This window comes from Aphelocoma coerulescens, chromosome 5 (assembly GCF_041296385.1).
Source record: "Aphelocoma coerulescens isolate FSJ_1873_10779 chromosome 5, UR_Acoe_1.0, whole genome shotgun sequence".
In the NCBI taxonomy this organism is placed as follows: Eukaryota; Metazoa; Chordata; class Aves; order Passeriformes; family Corvidae; genus Aphelocoma; species Aphelocoma coerulescens.
This window is the reverse complement of record NC_091019.1, coordinates 45,866,751-45,888,561: the sequence shown is the minus strand read 5'-3', so window position 1 is coordinate 45,888,561 and position 21,811 is coordinate 45,866,751. Positions and strand designations below refer to the sequence as shown.

Genomic DNA, 21,811 nt, shown 5'->3' with positions numbered 1-21,811 from the left:
TAAGCACAGATCTGTTAGATAGTCATGATATTATTTCTGATGTACAGAAAATTAACTCAGATAAAAACCAATCAAATTACTAGCTGGGGTGGGGTCCATTACCCAAGGTATCTGACCTACTCATTGCTGTTGATAATGGCAAGCCAGTGCAGCAAATTCTGCCACATCCATCAAAATGAAGGAACTTTTAGAAGAGAATTTCATAGGACAATATTATAACACTACTTAAATGAACTTCATCCTTTCTACTATAAATACGTGCAGATAAAAGCAAACCATAGGATACAACACACTTCTATTTACAGACACTCGTCCATTGGCTGGATCACATCACTTTATGTTCCTCTCTAGAAATAGCACAGTTGGCAGGGCTGCTACTATTCTTAAGGTGGGCTATGTGTGTATCAGGTGTGCGAGGAGGCGTGAGAAGGATCCCAGCACATGTGGATATGAAAGCGTGGAGAATGTAAGTGCAATTTCCCAGATTTGTAGTGATTGAGTTGACAGGATCTGCAGTTAAGCAACCCTGACTCCAAGTTAATAGGGTTTCTGATTGGGAGGTAATTTCCAGGGGTTTTTAGGAGTTTATATCAGTGCTGATAGTCATTTCCATGAATAGTGATAATGCATTATCCTTCTCATGTCTTCCCACCAAACCTTTGTGTCTCCTGTACCTTATCCTAGCCTCCTTGATGGTTTCCTGCACAGCCACATTCAACATTTTTTTAAGAAAAGGACAATCTAGAAATGTTTCCCCAGCCAGAAACGGTGAACACTTAGGTATTCAAATATTATAAAAAAATTTAAGCAGCCCATGACAAGTGAATCTGGGAAATTAAATTCAGCCACTATGAAACACATTGCAGAAGGAGTCCTGGCTTTTTCTAGTTCAGTTATCAAAGCAGAAATTGCTACAGAGCTGCCAGGGGCTGCCCAGCACTGCTGTAATCTCAGTGGTGCAAGTGATTTTAACAAAGAAAGGCACCTGAGGAGAAGCAAGGGCACATGTTAGGGAAAGACACACAAGACATACCTCGCTGGCAGAGACTGGTGACTGGTCAATGCCCCTGTTGACAGACTCCCAAGATCTGGCAGTCAGCATGCAGGCAAAGAGAGGATACAGATCCCCCGCCCCAAGCCGTCGGCTGTACTTCTGCACCCTCTTCATATCGGCCTTGATGAGGGCCTGCCAAAGGCGGCAGTAGTCCATGCGGAATGACTCGCTCAGCACCTGGGAAGGGAGACATGGTCCCCAGAAGCCCACAGAGGACAGGAAACAGGGAGAAAAGTCTTGCACCCCTTACCTGTGCCCTGACCTCCATTTCAGAGTCAAAAAATATCATTGGAGGGTTATGGAAGCAATAGGAAACATGTATTTATATGTGCTTAGAGGGGCAAGGCTCCAGCTGAGTGTGTTATTTCAGCCTGATGCCCAAAGGCAGCCTCACAAGGCCCTGGAAGCCCGTCACACCTACATACCTGGTAGAGCCCATGATCCAGGAGGATAATGTAAGCCTTGCCAGAGGCTGGGCATTTCTTCACTAGCACGTTGCCTGGGTGTGGGTCACAGTGCACAAAGCCATTCACAAAGATCATTTCGCTGTAGAGCTTCCCCAAGTTGCGAGAGATCTGTGAGGAGACAAGACATGGTCACAGATTGCCACCCACAGTAGGGTGCCTGCCGGGGAGGGGAAGCAGCCTCCATGTGACAATCCTACAGGGAGCAAGGGTCTGTACATGCTGATGTCCCCATGCAGAGTTCCTGCAGCTCCTCACACTGATGGATGCACAAGGTGGCTGCTGGCACCTACAGGTGGTCCAGGGCATTCAGGGAAGGATCCATCCAGGGAGCACCATGAAGGTGTTTGTGGGATCTGGGGTTATTTAAGGACACTTGTCTAGCATAAAGAAGAGATAGTACCTGTAGGTAGGAATGGGGTTTCTGATAATGAGGAGGAAAGTAGGACAGCAGATAGCGGCAGATACACATTCACAGGGAAGGCATGGAAATTGCTGCTGGGGTGGGTAAGATTGCATGGAGGAATACTCAGGTGTTTCCATCCATGGATGGCAGCAGGACACAGTGGAGAAGGGGTGGGGGGCACTCAGCCTGTCAGTCTCCTCACCAGAATGAACATGGGTTCCCTCTCCCCTCCCTCATCACACTGTCCCCCACTTTCCCTCTTCCTTTTCTGAGACCCATGCTAATCTGATTTGCAATGTCTGTGAAGATGAAGAAGCACAGAAAAGCTGTTTAAATCACCCTGTCACTACTGTGTCCCTCCACAGTACTGCTCCTTATCACCAAGAGATGTTATTAAAGTTAAAAACGTCCTAGGAGCAAGCAAACATCCCCAGGGCACGGGATCAATCCCTTGCCATGCACTAACACAGCAGCGTTGCTCTGCCATCCCACCACCAGCCCTTCCTGCCATCCCAGAGAGCCACAGTGCTCCACAGCAGAGTGCTGAATAAGCAATTAAAAGACAGTCGTTATAAATCATTCCAAGCATGTCTCCAGACACACTATGTTAGCAGCAAAGGGGCAGCTGTCCCCACAAGCAGAAGTGGTAGAAGAGATAACAGGGATAGTAATGACAGCTCATCCTGCAGAAAACCAGACAGACAAGAAAGGGCTTGCTTTACCCACTTCTGAAATGTGGCCACCTCTGAGAAGAGCATTCATTATGAATAGTGGCCAAATAACTACAAATGAGGAGAAAGAACGAGAACCCTTCCTGCAGCACACCAACAGGGACAGTGGTATGATCAGGTGAAACAATCCTCTGTCCCTCAAGTGGGACCTGGAACCACTGCTGAATCACAGGGAATGCTGGCCCACTCCATGATGATTCACCCACACAGACGGCACAGCACAGCCCTATGACCTCCTGTAGTGCAGCTTCCCTAACACCATGCAGGTGTTATTTTAAGTACTGACTGAGGGGAGTGATGTTTCCCTTCTGAATCATTGGCAGAGATCACCAGAGCCATGAAGTGACCCTTACAAGTCTCCTTGATTGGCAGGCTCTAAAATTAGATAGGACCAAAGTACCAGGTGCTGTGATCTCCTAGAAGAGATGAGTAGCCCTTGCTGACAGTCCAAGGATGTGCCAAATAGTCTGTTTTAAGCCCATCATGTCACTCATTCACAAAGCCTCCCAGGGACCTGTATACCAGAAGGAATGGACTCTGACATCATGACTGATCACAGCATCAATCCTGACACTGGTGCACACACTGGAATAACCATGCTTGGCCCTCGCTGTCCCAGCTGCTTGTCCTCCAGGGGCATGGAAAAGCACAGAATTATTGAAAATGAGGACTTGGGGACAATCTGGGGCCCAACATGATGCCTCATACCCATCGAACAGAAGTCCAGACAAGGGCTGGCAGTTCCACAAACCTGTTGATTGGTCATGGCTGAAGGGGTTGTGCAATCTCCATCCTTAGAGGTTTCACAGAGCTGACTAGCTAACACCGTGAGTAAGCTGGTCTGACCTCATAACTGACCCTGCCTTAGAAGGAGATTTGATAGAAGCCTTCCTGAGGTTCCCTTCCAAACCCCAAATATCCTAGGATCCTACAAAAACACTTCTTACCAAGTTATCCATGCCACCCTCATAACAGCATCTTATGATATGGCTGCAAGCTCCAGATGCAGAGAAGGTCCCCCCTCCTGAGTCACCATCAGCAGAAAGGTGACTAAATAGGTCTATGGTCATAGCCTCTTGCAGCCCATGATGCAACACAAAAGCAGCTCGAGATCCATCTTCCCATCCTCCCATGAAAACAGAGGGGTCATAGCCCTGCTCAGACCCACACACTGGGTCACAGGTAGAAGACAATGTTCACTGCAAGATCCCCATCCTCTCTCTCTTCCCTGCTGTACTTACATTTACCTCTCCCCCAACATGCAACCTTAAGTATCTCCAGTATCTTCAACTAAACTTTATGGCTTCTTTAAGACATATGAATGTATTCTGTACTATTTCATTAGCATACAAAAGATATTTTACAGGGATTTATGACACAAGCATATAAACAGTCTTCACTTTTGGAAAAAATTTACCATGGAGCTGTGGTGCACACTAAAGTATTTTCACATAGTTTTGTCTGTTGTCATACCTCTAAAATGGGATACAAAAAAAATTAAGATAAAAAGTAACAATACTGCCAAATTCTAAACAAAATAGGAAGCTTTACACTCTAGGTCATAGAGTGTAATATGAATAGCGACCTATCATTGTAATTCAGACAAAGGAAGTTCACATTTCTTGAGAAAAAGTTTAGGAAAAAAATATGAAACCTTTATATACATTAATTCTTCAGTACTGCGCCTTGTCACTTCAGGCCCTTATTCCGCCCTTATTCCACCCTTATTGAGAAGGCCACTGGATAAATAATATCTACAGAATTCACTTTGGAAGAACACAGCTAGGTGAAATGAGAAAACAGACTTATGAAAACCTTTGCTCAGGAGAAGGGAGGAATTCAGCATGCATTTCAGCTGTGTAAGACCTCAGGGTGAAGGTGCATCACAAATTAGAAAAAAGGTTGCAATGATTTACAGAAGCAAAGACCAAAGTTAACACACAGGCTTTTTGTTATGACACAGAGAGGTCATCAGTCCTTTTCCTGTTTATCATCCAACAAAACAAGGTCTTTATCATTACCAGCATCCCTCAGCACTGTTCTGCTGCACACTGTAAAAAAACAATAATCACTCTTGGAATTCTGCATTCACTTCCAGACACCTCATTAAGACAAGAGATGCAGACTACACAGAGGGAGTTCAGAGAAAGCAAATAAATGAGCAGGATGCAGGAGGCATTTACTTGGGAAAAAGATTAAAAGAGCTGAAGATTCCAAAGCTGGCTAAGGAATGGCAGAGGAGGAACAGTCTACCGGTTAGGTTTGAATAGCAAGGAAGCAGAAGCACTTGTAGTTCTGTATGTGCTACAAGAAATACAACTAGGCAGAAGCAGGTGTAATCATGAATGGCATAATTTAGTCATAACACATATTTTAGGCATAACAAAAACTATGCTAATCAGCAAGCAGAGTTTAGCTTGATACATCAGGATGACATCAGGCTCCAGGTCTGGCCAGAGGCATGTCCTTGCCTATTGCCAGAAGATGTGTTATTGCCTAAAAGAAGTTAAATTTGCCTGTCTGTGCAACAGCAGAACATGATGACTACAGTCACCAACTGAGCCTGTGGCCTTACCAGTCAATGCAAATACCAACCTGCCATTGCCAAATTATGCAACATGACCATGACACGGTGTCAGGGAAACCCCACACTTTCAGCCCAATGTTTTCATTTTGAAAAAAAAACAGAGCTGAGGAATAAACAGATTGCTGACAACAATCAAACAACAGAGTGACAGATATTTGTATAACAGCCCGACCTAGGGGTAACTCTTCACCAACCTAAGCACAAGAAGTGCTTTTCATGTATCAATCTGGCAAGGATGCTACATGTCACAAACCATCCTATGTGAGTTACAAACAAATACAGAAGAAAATAAGAATGTAGTGAAGACATTAAGAGTTGTTACTGTACAGCATCACAGTCTTTCTATAAACTGGTCAAGTTCACTGGAAGTATGTGAGACAGAAAGTATAACTTTGGCAGCTGTTCCAAAAATTTACCCTTTAGACGGTCAGAACCTTTCCCCTAAATCCCAGCCTAACTTTAACGATGTTCAGTTTAAATATTTCTTTAGCTAGCATAATCCTAGTGTTTAACTAGTTCCATTCATCTCCAGTATTTACTACCCCAATGTGTCGACCAGTCAGATAATAACAGGATAATAAACAGCAGAAATTTGCCCCATTTCTACAGGGTGCTCCTTCACCTGGTGTGTCCTAGGAGTCAATCTGCCTTTTGCACCGTTCCACTGCTTAAGAAAGACACACTTACACTGCAACCAATATCCTAAAGTTAATTCTAATATGGCACTTCTCTCTGACAAACTCCCAGTTTATTTAAGAAACTCTTCTCATTAGTTTTCAAGCACATGACTTTTCACTCAACATTGCTCCTTTTTATCCCTCTCTACTACTTCAGTCCTCAAGGCCAACAAGGGCTATTGCTACGCTGCTCCTCCTTCATAATGTCAGACCTCCCAGCCTGGTGTCATCAACAATCTCCTCGATACAGTTCTGTTTATGTTGAGGTCATAACCAATTTGTTAAGATCTGTTTGAAGAGCAAACCTCACAAAACTCCACTATGGTAATTTCTGTCCACCATTGCCTCCACAAGTTTCTCACCTACTTTGCAATTTCCCTACTAATTCCCACTTTTTCTAGTTAATGGAGTCATATCCAGCGTACCAAATATTTTAACAAGTACACCTACTGCATTTCTGTCATCTAATTCAGAGGATCCCAAGCTGTAGTGTAGCTTGATACCAGCAGTGATATATTTCTTCTTGTATATGTACACAGCCACAATATGTCGCTGCCATCAGTTTTGAAAGCCTAGACAACCTGTCACCCTTGCCCCTGTATGCAACTCTCCCCTTAACAAATCAGCACATCCACTGACAGAGCGATGTGACAGTAACAAAACTCTAGAAAGCTCATCACAAATGAGTATCTTTAAAAACACCAACACACAAGAAATCTCTCAGAAAAGAAAGAATGCGTGCAAATTTGAGCTTATGAGTATTCCTACGGTAAAAAGCACATATATCATGCTCATGGTTAGCTGCAATGTAACAAACCAGCCTGGTTTTATCTGGGGAAAGTCACTGATCCTTTCCTGGACTTGTGAGCAAGCTGGAGTGGTTCTGGCTCCATGCCTCTAACTGACATAAAGAAGAAAAGCAAAGGAAAAAATACTGTGTCATAGTCCTGTAGAGATGATCTCACTGCCTGCCCCTGATAAGTCCTAGATGAAACTACCTGATAGGGCATCATCCCTTCCTGTCCCACCTCCATCTGTGACTGTCTCTTTAGATCAGGAGCAGATACTAGTCTCTGGCCTTAATTTGGCTGTAATATTTGCCAATTATTTTAAGAGATGGCGACACTAACTTCTATTGATCTCATTAAAAGTAAAGGTCGTTCTGCAGCTCATTTCTCAGGGCTCAGTATTACCTCCTCCGGCCAAAATAATAGCATTGATTTTGGAACCTTAATCGAAGGTTAATTGGATTGAAGACTGTATTGGGTTTTTGCTTGCTTTCATTGTTTTTATTACAGCCATCATCTAAGGGTTTGCTTAATCCTGCTAGGGCAATTCTGCCCAATTAAACTGATGTCAAATTAGCAAAGGGTGTGAATGGACAATAGCCACAATTTGAAGCCTTCTGTGTTTCTGCTCTGAAATAGCTCTTATCCACAGCAGATTAGGGTGGTCACAGTAGAGATCTTATTTCACACTGTGTCCTCTGTGATCCAGTTGGGAGGATCAAAAGTGCTCTGTTAGGCAGTACTATCACTACACAGTCATCTAGCATCACAGCAAGGTGATGTCTGAACACACTTGATGTCATTAAGACACAGGAATAGTTTTTAGGACTCCTGGAGTGCACTCCTAGCATGTTCTGTACTCTCTGTTGGGGACTCAGGAAATTATTTTCATGCTCAATGCTCCATCTTCCATGGCATTTAAGTGGGGAGAAACATTATGATTCATCCACCCAGGGAACTGAGGGACTAACTCTGCAAGTTTGCACAGATTCTCAAAGGGACACAGCTAGAAAAGACTAGTCATTGTTTTTTTAATTGTTTCTTGCATCTCTGTCAGACCCAAAATGACCATGGGGATCATCTCCCTTAGCTTTAAATGCAGTTGTATTTCCTTGGATTTAATGTAAAGCATCTTGCTGAGTCTTAAGCAATTGATTGACATTGATGTTCAATACCAACTTTCAGTTAGAAACAGGTTTGTGTGTAATTTAACTCTTTTACCTGGTGTCTGTGCACAGTCCAAAAGCTGAAAATACTGGAGGTCACTATTCTTGCTTATCAGCGCCTTGTGAATTTCACTAAGCTTCAGACAAGATGAAACGTAGGACAATCTGCAAAGAAACCTCTCCCCAGACTAACTCAGCAAGTGCAAAGTGCAAGAATAGCCATTTTCCCCAGAACTGTGTTCTTCTCCATGCTACGCTTCATCTAACACTTGAGTGTTAGAAGCACAAATACTTGAGACATGAGAGGTTTCCACTGCTGACAAAAGGATCCCACCCTGGGAAATCCCACCTAAATTTTAGCAGCTACACGGCTACAGCTCCTGACTCTTGGCAGAAGGGTAAATCCCAGACTGAAAGCATATTTCAAGTTGCAAAGCTGTCAGGTACAGGAAGGTACTGGGCTCTTTACTGAGCTAAGAGATACCATTCCAGTGCAGAACCCATTTAGTAACAGAAAGAAGCAAAATGCCACAGTAGGATGGGGTAACAGATGGCAATAACTGCACACAGTAGCTCATCTTAAGTACCTTAGCTGTTTGCCTTCCAATTCTCAGCTGGACAAAACACTTTCCTAACTTCTAAATCAACCATGGCTCATGACCAGGCTCTTAGCAAGCTGAAGTACATGGCATCATTTCCTTTCCTTGACTCAAATCCAAATCAGGGTGATCATGGGGACTCTTCACTTGGCTACCTGAGCTGGCTGGTTAGTTTGAGGCAATACACCACATGCCATGACCGCATCTGGAAGCTCCACAGGTCCTACAGCCGGCTGATACAGCAGCCCCTGCAGAGACAGGCAGAGAACGCACAAGGAAGGACACGGAGAAGCCATGTGGCAAACCAAAGATAATGTTAAGATTTGTATACAAATAAGGTCTCTCGAAATGAATCAGGTATAATCAGAATGGATGCAAAAGGAGCATTTGTGCCATTTGGGATCTTCTTTAAAAATCCATGCTCTAAGTAGGCTTGCTATCCCTCCTTTCCTCCTGTATACAGTATACTACAAATCCCCTGAGAGCCCCTCAATCTAATTTTTCTCTCTTCCCTGCCCTACCGACTTCTTCCAAATATACCTCCCCAACCAAGACTGCAAATGCTCTTACGCTTTGAAATAGGAAGAGACCAGTTTCCAGGCGCCCCCTTCTTAGCCCTGCCATGTTCTGGCCTTCCCTTAAAATTCCTGCCAGCTCATCCTTGATAACTCTCCTCTCCAGATTTCCCTTTCACTGTCAATATCCTAGTTGCATGTTCCTCCTCAGCTACACTTGTACATGAATAAGTAACTGCTCCACAGGCAGATATTTCAGTGTTTGCACTTGTCTTTAGAAATCAAAGCCTTCTCTGATTAAATGCCATTACAATCCAGCACTTGGACGGATCCAGAGAGATTAATGTGCTTTTGGGCAGCTTTAATGATAATCCTGCTACAGACGGTATTAAGTAAATGTCAGTAACCTGGTTTGAAGGGAGCTTTCACCTCAGGGATCCTTTCCATTTAGAGGAGAGAGGCTCAGCTTGCTTTTCAAGGCTGCATTGTCACAAAAGAGAAATCCTGCTTAGTGAAGACTCCTCTTCCTCCACACCGTAAAACAAAATGTAAGTTGATAGAGGGATTGATAAAATAAATAGATACGGGTGATTTATAGGGAGCTCATGCATCTCTTGAAAGCCAAGACTGCTGTCATACTATAAGCCAGGTCACGGTTTTGCAACCCCCTCCTCATGCTCCTTTCAGTGTCTGCTGCCTTTTGCTCATCTCCCCACCATGCCATGCAGTCCTTTACCCGGGGCAACGACAGCAGCAGCCGATAATTAACCCAGGCAATATTTGTCCCCATCTGCTGCACCTTGCTGCAGAAGTCTGGGGTGAGCACTGCCCCTACCTCACCTTACTGTGGCCATAATAACAGACCTCTTTTCCCATCACATGATTCTGACAGGCTCAGTATTCCCTCCTTTCTACCTTGCTTTATTGGCAATGAGTAAAAGTTAATCATTAATTTCAGGGGGTAGGAAGAGAACCAGAAGAAAGAAAATTCAGTCCTGCCACTGAGCCGAGTAACATTCTCTACCTGACAGATGGCCAGAACTCTCTGAGGCTTATACTTTGCAGTAGTAGAAGTCTGTTGACAACTTTTTAAAAATTACTTCTTAGCTATCATTTAGAGACTAGCTCAGACTCAGGAAAATACGTGATTTCACTTCTGCACAGAACATATTGTGCCAAGTCATCACAAAACAACCTTCCCAAAGGCATGGATAAGCAAAAAAATTAGCAGAAATTTTCAGCCTACATTGCTCCTATCACAAGCAAAAGCCTCTGCAAGTTAGAAGAACTGAAATTAGCTGCTGCTCTACAACCTTGCTATCTCCAGCAGCTTGAGAAAATTCAAAGAAAATCTCAGGGAGCTATGCTATGCTAGCTACCTCAATCCCAGAATGGATCTGCTGCCTGAGATCTGTGAGGAAGCCCAGCTCAAAATCTAAATGTACATATTGCTCAAGAGTCCTCTCATTAATGCATCAAAACAAGCCCTTCTGACTATTTCAAGACTTGAGGAGTATTCACTCTCCTATCTGAGCGTGTGAGATAGATTTGACTTCTGCCTATAGCAAAAGTGTAAGATAAACTCACTCAAAGAAACAACTCTCTTACTTTGGACCAGCTGACTTGTCCAGATGAATGGAGCTGACCATGTTTTGCTACAGACAGAACTTTTCAAATCTCTCTTAATAGCAAAGTCCATGAGATAAAAATAATCAGAAACTGAAGTTGTTCCTTTAGGGTGACAGGAACTTCCATCTTGGAACACACCATGGTGTCTTTAATGTAAGAGCATATGTCTCCTTGAAGATGCCCCTAGCTCTGCAGCATACAGGAGAGTGTTCCCCAAAAGGGATTATGTACTTTTCAAAGGAGCACAAGAACAGATCTCTCAGATCAATCGCTCTGTTCACATCTGTGTGTGCTTATTCTTCTGCCCCATCCCATCCTGTCTTGTCAGCCTCCATTTTGCATCAAGGTCAACATCAGTTTTGCATTGCCCACCATGCCCAGCTCAGAGATGGCTGAGAAACTACCTCATTGACGTTGATGCCATTCCTCTCCATATAGGCCCTGTCGTTCACCTGTCCCCCTTCCATAAACTCCATGAGAAGGACGCGCCTTGTTGAGAGCTCCCAGTAGATCCTTGGGACCTGAAACAGGAACAGATGGGTTAGGTCAAGCAACAGCTTGGGAAAGAAAGGAGAATGTATCACACAAATCCCAGAAAAGGAGTGAAACTGGAAGCAGCTGAAGTGAGGACTTGGTTTTTTGATGAGCACAAGAGAGGTAAATCCATCTATCAGCCTCTTCCCCAGGACAGCAGCAATGTGTACAAGGGTAACACACTGATTTAACCACAGCAGAACCTGATCTCATGCAACATTTCTGGCCACACTCTACAGGATTTTGACCACCTCCCATTCCCAGTGATGTCTGAGAACTTTCTTACCTGCTCTGCAGCTCCTCTAGCTGGGCAGTTTAACTAGTACCTATTGCAAGTTTCTGAATCATCCACTCAGCTCCTTTAGACAGGAACTGCATCTTGTTTGCTACGCACAGGGTCCACTTACGCAGCTTTAAAAATTACAAGCCATCGTCATAAATTGTATCTCCGCAGAGCCCCTTGGAACACGAATGCCTTTGAGCTGACAAACCCTGCATACTTAGGCCATCTGCAATTGAACTGGGAGAAAAATGGAGTGTCACAAATAAGAGACTTGTCACAGAAACCATGGGAGACCCTTAACTATCTTACTGCCAACAACACAAGTAATGAGTGTAAAATGTCAATGCACTTTTCATCCAAGCTGTGGTAGATCAAGCTGAGTGAGGTACCAGAGAAGAGGTCTGGTGTCATCCAGAGAGGCAGTGACACTAGTGTTGCTCAGGCTGGCTCCCCATTTTCCAGCCTCCCTCTCCAGACAAATTTCTTCCATGTTGAAGTCCCTATTGTCAAGAGCCATTTCACTGAATTCCCTTTGGATACTCCTCATGTCACTGTGCTGACCAAACCCTCAATCTGCCCAGATCTGCTTTTGTACATGGGTGAAGCCACACATGTACATTTTACCAAAGACATAAGGGAGCTCCACCCATTCCCATTACTGTGCCCCACTAGAGAGATAATAATTTTGGATCATGCAAAGAGGGAGCCAGCCGTGCAGTCCCCTCTCCTCACCCTCCTGACTCAGCCATGGACTCAGCACCTTGGGGCAGGACAGGTAAGAGGTGTTGTCCATTGACTGACCAAAACAGGTGATGCTCATCATAGCTCCTGAACAAGCAGCATTTGCTGCTCTTAACTATTGACAACGTCTCAGTCCCTCATACAGTATCTGCTTCCCTCCTGTTCCTGTCCTGGAGACACCACTTCTACTTTACCACATGTGTGCCACTTCAGATCAAAGGCTCCTTTGCTGAGCAATTTCAGTGTTCCTCAGTCCCACTGTTCAACACTCCTGGTATACTTTGCATGTGAATCTTGCTTAGACTTTGATGCCATAGATCCACTATAAGCAAGGGGGATTCAGACACTCGCAGCCCTCCCAGCTTATCTGGATGCCCATTCTTTGCAGTTAGATTGGTGAGAAAGCCTGCTAACTCCGAAACTAACAGTTCCCCATCCCATCTAGCTCACTGATCCCTTAGATCACTTCCGAAAACACTCATTCTTGTCTCAGGATTTACACAGGCAAGTCAGTGGGCTTGCAAAGCACTATTCATGCTGTCAGAGATGCCTCTCTCAATCACAGCCAAATTCTTCAGCGATTTTTTTAATTACTCACAGATGTTTGGCTCTAATGCTAGTGTGTGGAAATAATTTATCTCTGGCTTTAAAAGCTCACACAGGTTCACAGCACAAAATCTACTTCTCAGCTTTCTCGCGTGTTCAGGAAAATTTATGATACAGGAGCCCAATTCTTCTGTTGTTTTTAGGTGATGAACACGTCTCTGAATTGGCAGGTCAGACGGGAGGATCCATTATTTAGCCATCTCAAGTCATTTGTTATTGTTACACATATTGATATCATGATAGCTCCTTACCCCAGCAAGGAGGTGATTGGCTGTCTCCATGGGGATTTATTTCACAGCATGCTACTTACAGCTGCAACAGATACATTCTCTAAGGTGCATCACTTCTGGTAAGTGCCCACTCAGCAAAACCACTCGCCTTTGGTCTTCCATAGCCCTGGTGGCTTTTAGCTATCTGTGTCTATGGGAAAGCCACTGCTGCCACTGGGCTCCAAAAGGACTCCTCCAAACCTGGAGTCAGGCAATATGGAATTACAACCCTTGCATGGAAAAAGCAAGGAAAAATGAATGTATCGGCCTAAAGTCTAACAAAAACTCACCTTATTTCAGACCTCTGTCACTTCTATCTTGGGACTTCTGCATAAACAGGAGTGAAAAGCTCATTTAGAAGTGTGTATGCAGGAAGGCCCACAGGAGGGTGTGTTTTTGCTGCCATTTTGTATGTGCCATGGGCACAGTCACATCAGTGACTGCAACCATGGCACTATGTGTGTTTCCAGAAAGCACACACTGGAGGCTTGTGCCTCTTATATGTCAGCAAAAGATTTCTGAAAGTGTGACTTTGAAGATGTGACCTTATGTCTTTCCAAGAATGAGATGTGTACATGTCTGGTTTTACTTGAGACATTTGTCAGTGACCTTAGTGTGTGGCAGGGGAGGTGAGGTAAAAATGCCAGTGGGGAAGAGCACACATAGGTGCAATTGGGTTTCTGTATGAAGGTAACATGAATGCATTAGCCATAGATGTGTATAAAGAATGAACATCCAATTCTAGAGTAAGAATGTGCTTTTTTCAATAGGAAGGACTCATGTGAGCATCCTTCCTCCTGAGATACAAGGTGTCCTCAATACTACTTGACATCATCAGTTTCAGTCTAGCTTTTCTGTTCTATGTCCATTTCTTGCCCTCAGTTGAGATAGAGCCCAAGGAAAGGTACCATCAGATGGCTCAGCAAAGAATGGCAAATTCACAGTCTCTGAACAAGTTCAGAAAGAAAATGAAAATGGAATTCAGAAAGAAAACCTGGGAAAATAAGTAGCAGGCTCCAGAGACTGCTGGTCCCAAGCCACCACTCCTGACCCAACAGAGTGCATTCAGTAGGAAACAAACAAGGAGAAAGCATGTCTCAGAGCATGTTCTGGTCTGTACTAGGACAGCAGTCTAGGACGAACAACACAGAGGGGCTGAACTCCATTCTCCCTCCTTATGGTTCCTCCACCTGGTGAATGAGAGGCCTAAGACTAAGTAAGGGAGACTATTAATGCACATACATATACAGAAATACGTGTTTCCTCACCTTCAGGAAGTCAAAGTTTTTGAGCATATGAGCAACCTTCTCAGCATTTCTGCCTTCATTGAGGAAATCCAGCTCCAAGGGCAGATTCTTCTTAGCTTCTTCCACCAGCCACATGAACTCAAAATCTGGAAAAATCTGCTTCACAACCAAGAGGAGAACCTGAGAACAAGGAAACAGACAATCAGTTCCATCCTGGCTCCAAAGCTACACAGCTACACACTGTGATGTTTTGATAGGATCATTCCATATAACTTACAGATAAAAAAACCAAGTGCTTTTAGGGTTCCTGCAGTATCACAACACAACACATGTCATGCCTTGGTCCTGTAACACAAATTCCGGCCTACACTTCCACAGAAGAAGGCACATCTAGGAGTTAAATGATGGCATACACATCAAAGGGAGGCCAGCTGGCTGCTGCCTAGAAGATAATAAATCTCAGGAGAAGAGACAACATGGCCAGATCTCACCAAGGGTGTTGCCCTAGAGCAATTATCTTCTGAGTCCGATAATTCTACAAGTCATTCTTTGACCATTTGAACAGCTCTCAGATAAAGCAGATGAGGAAGATCTAAAGTAAGACTTGTCACCTCTGTGTTACTTCTTCCACTGTTGAGCACAGAAAATCCTCTGGGCAGTTCAAAGAAGACAGTGGAGTTTGGATACAGTTAGTAGGTTACAAATCTTTAAATAACACTTCTGGTGGGGGTCAGAGGGCAAGTTGCTCTTCAGCATCAGACAAAGCCATCCTCACAAGGCTGAGGAGGTATTTTCCAAGTATCATATATCCACCACATGTAATGCTCTTCTTAAAGGGATTAGGTATTCAGCAACACAGCACCTTGAAAAGCCCAGCCAAAAAGTTCCTTGAAACGTTTGCTTGGAGCAACATTTAACGGGTGAGTGAATCAACATTACACAACTGGATGGCATAATCAAAGCTGCATAGCAGCCAAGTATGCTTTCTGTTCAAAGAAAGGGACAGTTTCTCCACCAGAGTCACAAATTTACACAAGCTGACAATTTGGACCACACCTTAAGGAAAATAATTTTTTTGGCTCTTTTTAACTAACTGAGTCATAAAACAAGTAAAAAAACATAAAAAATACAATGCACTTTGCTGTCTTTATTTCACCTGTTCTGTACATTCATCTGAAAACAGAAAAAGGCTTTTAAGTGTGTGTTATTGCACAGTTTCCCTTTCTCGATCTCCACCACTGAGGTGGGAACTCCTGCACTGCCGGAGGAACATTTAAAGTACACACAGGAAGCTATCATTGAAATGTATGACAAAAATAAATTTATGAACCATCACTGCTCCTGTTCAGTTGTGTGACAACATTTGTTCTCCACCCCGTCTCAACTTCTCTTATCTAAATGTCAGTTGCAAACTCAATGTTCCTTTAAAAATGTAATCACCAGGTTCCAGACACTATTGAATTGTATTTTTTACTGTTATATCTAGAGGCATAAATCCTTTCAAATTTATGTCACCCAAATGAAATGTAACCAGCGATCTTCATGAACATGAACATAAACTTCATAGGGCCTCCAAGATTATTTCTTTGGTGTCTGACGTGAGAAAATTCATTCCTTTTTTTTCCTTTCTTCAAATGCTATTTTCAATCAATTTGCCAACTTGACCATCAGCAGGGACACGCTAACAAGTATTTCACCTACCCCTTTTCTGACATCTGTCTAACATATTGTCTTGAAATAATTATTGATATAGAGAGAGCAGTGAGGTATCTCTCTCTGGGTTTATTAGATGCTGTACTGATTTTTAAAGAGTCGGCACTAAAGCTATGAAACCTCAAGCTACCTTTCTGTGTTCAGATTCCTTCCCAGCAGTCTCTAAATAAGACCATCTCCATCAGTATTTAAATTAACCTCTTACCTAGCTGCAATGTCTGTCTGATTCTTAAAGGACCAGAACATTAGCACATGTGATCTGGCTTTCTATGCAGCCTACACAAAAACAGTCCCACACAAGGATATGATGGTGCATGTAAGCCAGTACTCCAAAAGAGACCTTTTAAAAACAAAACTGCATGTGTCACATCTTGAGGATGGTAAACTAGACTGTCTGTACAAGAAGGACGGTACTAAATTACCAAAACAAAATACACCGGTTTAGTTTCAAGTTTCCCAGGAAGAATGGTTTAAAGCCAGAAAAGACAGGAATCATTCTAAAATAATTTGTTTAAATGTGTCTTACCAGTATAACAAGAAATCACAGCAACATGGTGTGAGGAGATATGTTTTCTGTGATATCCACTGTTAGAAGGGCAAATGTCCCAAGGTAGACACAGGTTTTGGTTCATTCATACAGAATCCTCTTATTGCCCTGATCCCACACTCTTTCATTACCTGCTCATCCTTAATCCTTGACTGCTCTTTTTCTGCTACTCTGTTTTGGGAGGGACTGAAGGATGTCATAAGCCCCCTGAGAAGTGCTGTGCATGTGATTACTCACAGAAGCAAATTCACTGGGCAGACTACTGCAGAGTCCTGGAGAAGATCTGAATCAAATTCAAATCTGTGGCTGGACCCAAAGCCAGTTCAAACAGTTCTGTGTTCTCAAACCAGCACAGAAACAGAGAGATCTTATCTTATTGGGACATCTTTTTGGAACCCAAAAATTTCTTTCACTATAAGTTCAAATTAAATACTCAGCTGCAAACTAATTTGCCCCAGCTCAAACCAGCTGTGCTTCTATGCAGACTAGCCAGGATTGCTCAAAGCAGGGTATTTTAACAGCCTAGAGAAGCTTTAGTTACATGGTACTCTGAGAGGGTGCTGGCAGAATCTTTGATTCTGATCTTCTGTGATGGAGAACTGCGTTACTGCATCAGCAACATCCTCCAAACATTCATCAGAACTCCTCAGCTTAAACTTCCCCTCTTTAGTCCCATGGACCTACCTGTCTGCCAATTAATGCGCGCTTACTGTATTATACAGACACACACATATATATACACATATATATGTATACATATAGATATACATGCTTTATTAGGAGAGCAAAAAGCTTCAGTGTTACCACTTACAGACCTAATCCTTCCCATCTCCTCCACCTCAGCCCGGTGTCCATTTCCTGTTCCATACTGCTGGCATCTTTGTCCGCTGCAATGCAGTACAGTGCCACAGTTTTTCTCCATTTCTTCCTTTCCATGGCTAGACTTAGAAGTTTGGGAAAAGCTACAGCACTGCACTGGGAAATATGAGTGGTATCCACCATTCAGGAGAGGAACAGGAGCCAGGCATTGAAACTTTTTTCCTAGCTAAATCCCTCATTTGTGTATTTTCCCCTGTTAGGTGACCCTTTCTGCATTTCAGTGTTTTTGTTTCTACTATGAATCAGTTCAGCATTAAGGAGCTGATCAAGAAACAAAACTGAATCATAGCAACCTCATCCACTGTTGAATCCACACTAGAATTTAATCAAAAAAAACATGCTCATCATGGGCAATGATCTTCCTTGGCCACATAGCCCTGACTACAAGAGAATTGAGACCAGTTAATGGGCACACAGGCTAAAAAGAGACTTCAGAACTCACTCTCTAGTTCTTAGATCTTATATGGACTTACTATGATGTCATTCATCTTTACCTGTCTTCTCCTTCTCTCTTACCCTGTTTTTCAGTCTCTCCATCCACACATTCACCAGCACTGCAATCCTCACCAATTTTCTGTGTTAATCCTACAAGACAGCACTGATTTCTGTGGAGGTTTCAAAGCTACAGGTTGGTGGTGTTATACCTGCTTACACCATGGGTGAATGTGGTCCTCATTTGGTTCAATGGCAATTGTTCTGTAAGTTGAAGTCAACAGGTAGTTTTACCTCCATGAGCAAAATATCCTTGGAGCTCTGAGCTTGCACCTTGGGGTGCTGGATTTTCACCGCCACTGTTCTCCCATCCTGCAGCACTGCTTTGTGTACCTGGGCTAGTGATGCTGCTCCCAAGGGAGTGTCCTCAAAACTCAAGAAGAGCTCTTTTATCTGCCAAGAGAAGAGAAGAGAAAGAGGCATCAGCTTGGGGTAACAGAGGCTATTCTTAGGAAAGCCCTGCCCACAGGCCAGAGAGTTCCTGTGCCAAACCTGGGCAGACTCAGGCCTTTCATCCTTCTCCTGTCCCCTCCCTTAGCCTTGTCATTGTTTGGCCTCCAAGTAGAGCCTGCCAAATGTGCAAGTGCCCTGGAGATACTCTGCTTATGGAACCTGTGGCAGAGCCCCAGCAGCACCTTTTATCTTGGACTTGTAGCGGCCAGGCAGTACATGAGGAACTTCTCCAGGCTGTCCTGAAAATGGGTTGGAGTGATTATGGTCAGCTTCCTGGGTGCAGAAGCCAACAGCTGTTCCCTTGCACATATTTCTTTTGCAGATACTTAATACCACCCACCATCACCCTCTGAAACCTGACAGTGTGTATTCCTGTGCATTACAGCAGCAGCAGCTAGCTTACTTGGTGAAAGCCAGCACATGACTGGGAGCAGTGGTTACAGGCTGCATTCAGGGCAGAGGGACAAAAACTGCTGTTTCAACCTTGACAACTTGGTCTGAAAACATGTTTAAAGTGATGGACTTTGTCACACCTTCTGTAAAGTAACCAGTGCTCTCAACTCAGAAAAAGCACCAAGCAGGGACAGCAAAGCACTTTGTGAGTAGGAGAGGAAATTACTAGAAGCTTTGGCTGAGAAATTCAGGGCTAGACTACAAGAAAAGTTGCAGATGAAGTAGATCTACCAGGAGCAGGTCCAGGAAGCAAAATCTGAGGTAGATGTGGGTGAGGCAATGGCAGAAGGGCAAAGGCCGACTGCCCTGCATAACACAGCACCCTGCTAGAGACCCTGAGTGCAGCACCAGGTAGTGCAGGCTCTGGAAACACTACTCCCATGGCAGTGCGATATCGGCCTGGCTGACGAGCCAGGGCCCTCCACAGTCAGTCAGCTCACAGGAAGGGCCAACACAGATATGTGGCTTCAGGTCTAGTTCACGTAATGCTAGTTGAGGATTTTTGTCCTGCTCTGTAGGGCAAGGTGAACATAAGCTCTCAAGTTTCCAGAAGTCAGCAAAGGGAACCTGTCCTACCCGTCTCACGGGCTCAACTGATTTCGAGTGAGCAGTTAGGAAGCCTGTAATTTATGCAGTAACAAAAAAGAAAGAATGTCAGTGCATTTTATAACCTGCTTTTTAACACATAATTAAAGATGGAAGCTGCAGCAACCTAGCAATTAAATATGAATAAAGACCTTCTAAGCAAAGTCTTCATGCAAAGCCTTAAACGAATACTCTTTTTGCTGAAAAGGAGGAAAAATACTACAAGGAGCAGCCTGTTCCCTCCTGCAGCTGCTAAGGAATGAGCCCCCTCCCACACCACCCTACCCCTTCTCTCCCAGTCCCTTCCACAGAAAACTATTGCTAGCAACAAACTGGAGCATTTGCAGTAATTAGATACCAACACAGACTCAGCTGCCTCCAGTAATTCACTAGGAAGGTGCATTTTATTTATTTAATTAATTCCTGTAGGTCCTGGCGGCAAAATCAATTAAGTAAAACAACTGCATTTAAAAACAACTAGTTATGTGGTTTTTAATTACAGCGGGTCCATAATTCAAACCTATTGACATTTGTGTCTCAAGGGAAAATGTGTTCAAGACACAGCGACTTTTACCTTTATGTGCAGTTTATCTATTGCCTGAAGAGAGGATCTGTTAAGGGTAAAGATTTAAGGTGGTCAAGAGTATGCTGGGCTGTACGATTCCATAAGGAAGAAAAAAATGCAAACAGAGAACTTGCCATATGAGGTCAAGCTGGGACTTTCTTCAGCTCTCTCCCTACCCTACATCCTCGTATCAAAGTGGTTACTAGTCTAGCTGTCATAAGGCTGGGTAACATCCCCCAAAGGTTAAAACACAGAACTGGAAGTTCACTGGCTTGAATCCAGTAAGGTACATTTATAGTAAGATCATATATAAATTGGATAAAATTCCATCTGCTCTGGATTTCAAAACCTCTTAATTGCCTACACTGTCAATCCAACCATTTTCACCAGTACTGAATGCGTGCAGGGGAAAAAAAGCTGCACGTGTTCCCTCTGGCAGGAATAATATCCACCTCATTATCGTGTGACTAAATTTTCTAAAGAAACATAACTGAAGAAAGCTGCATCTAGGAGTTATTTTGGATAGAAGAGTTTCATTTAAAAACTTGCTACTTAGGACATGAAAGTCAGGTTAGCAGTCATGTCCGGTAGAGCCTGCCCAGTGGCCCTACTGCAATTCCAGGGCAAATCTGTGCACATTCACAGGCTGCAGGCAAGGACAGAAAGGCGAAGGACTGCAACAGGGACAGAGAATTGATGGATACCCCAGGAGCAAAAGGGCAGAACATGCACAGGGAGAGGGAGCAGATCACAGCCAAGCCATTACATGAGCAGGTGTGAGGCTGAGATAAAGCCGAAGCACAATTATGGCTGGGCTCCAGGACCCCCCACTTAGCAAATGACCCTTGTTCATTATGGAATTGTCTTTTCTCGGCTCACTAGAGGTAGCTAATGCCTCTGCTGCAGGCTGTGTGTCCCAGACAGGCAAAAGCAAGCAAGAGGCAGTATGACATGGAAGCAGAGAAGAGGTGAGCTAGGTTCCCACACTGCCTGCCAGGGAGTGGGTCCTTCCAAGGGAAGGTGGCTGCACCCATTTCATACAAGCAGGGAGTTCTTGGAACAGGCTGCAGGCCCTTAGTGATCACAAGCACCGTTAACAAAAACTGTCATTTCCAGGATGGATAATTAGCAAGCAAAGGTCTGGGAAGTCTTGGAGCCCACCTAACTTAAGGAACTCTCTAGTTTTTTCCAGGCTGCAGCTGGTCTCAAATGGCCTCACCAAACTCGCTGTTACTATCTGTAATCCTGGCAGGAGATGAAACAAGCAGCCTCCCAACAGGTTTAATAAAGGTTTAGAAGGAACTTTAGGGCTGCTCTTTCAAAGGAACAGGACAGCCAGCTGCAGGTTTACAGCTGTACAGGTGAGCGGTGTCCCTGCACACAGTGGTTTCCCGCACTCCTTCTACATAGCCAGGTCCCCACTGGGCACATGCTCCACCAGCAAATGAATGTGCACTGTACTTCACTGGAAGCACAGCCCTGACTGCTTAATTCTAAAGAATGAAGCTCATTTAATTTTAAATATGCAAAATCTTTTCATGATTGTTGGTATTAGTATTCACACCTCAGGGAACTGATATAAAAGCTCTTACAGGATCTATCTACTTAGACACTTATTAGTATGTATTTGAGCTGAGGTTGCACCTAGAGACCACATTAAGCCCAGAGTGCCATGGTATGAGGTGCACAGCCACCATGGGCCCTGCAAAAGCTCATGCCTTCCAGGAGTTCCCAGATGTCAGCTACAGGTTGCCTCACATGCTGAAGCGCTTTCCCAAAGCACAGCTGCACTTCCCAAGGTCTGCAGCACATACCCCCTTAATGCCAC

The 21,811-nt window shown here is 43.9% G+C and overlaps 1 protein-coding gene across 8 annotated transcripts in view; it reads right to left on the bottom strand.

Annotated features, from left to right (window-relative positions):
- ADCK1 (aarF domain containing kinase 1) overlaps positions 1–21,811 on the bottom strand; it is an 81,779-nt gene that overhangs the window by 9,063 nt on the left and 50,905 nt on the right. For all 8 annotated transcript variants that reach the window (XM_069017985.1, XM_069017982.1, XM_069017990.1 and 5 more), the window contains 5 exons: positions 18,162–18,320; positions 14,318–14,476; positions 11,021–11,137; positions 1,480–1,629; positions 1,034–1,231 (listed from right to left, as the gene is read on the bottom strand). In XM_069017985.1, the coding sequence (XP_068874086.1) occupies positions 1,034–1,231; positions 1,480–1,629; positions 11,021–11,137; positions 14,318–14,476; positions 18,162–18,320 (783 nt within the window). The remainder of the gene's footprint in view (positions 1–1,033; positions 1,232–1,479; positions 1,630–11,020; positions 11,138–14,317; positions 14,477–18,161; positions 18,321–21,811) is intronic.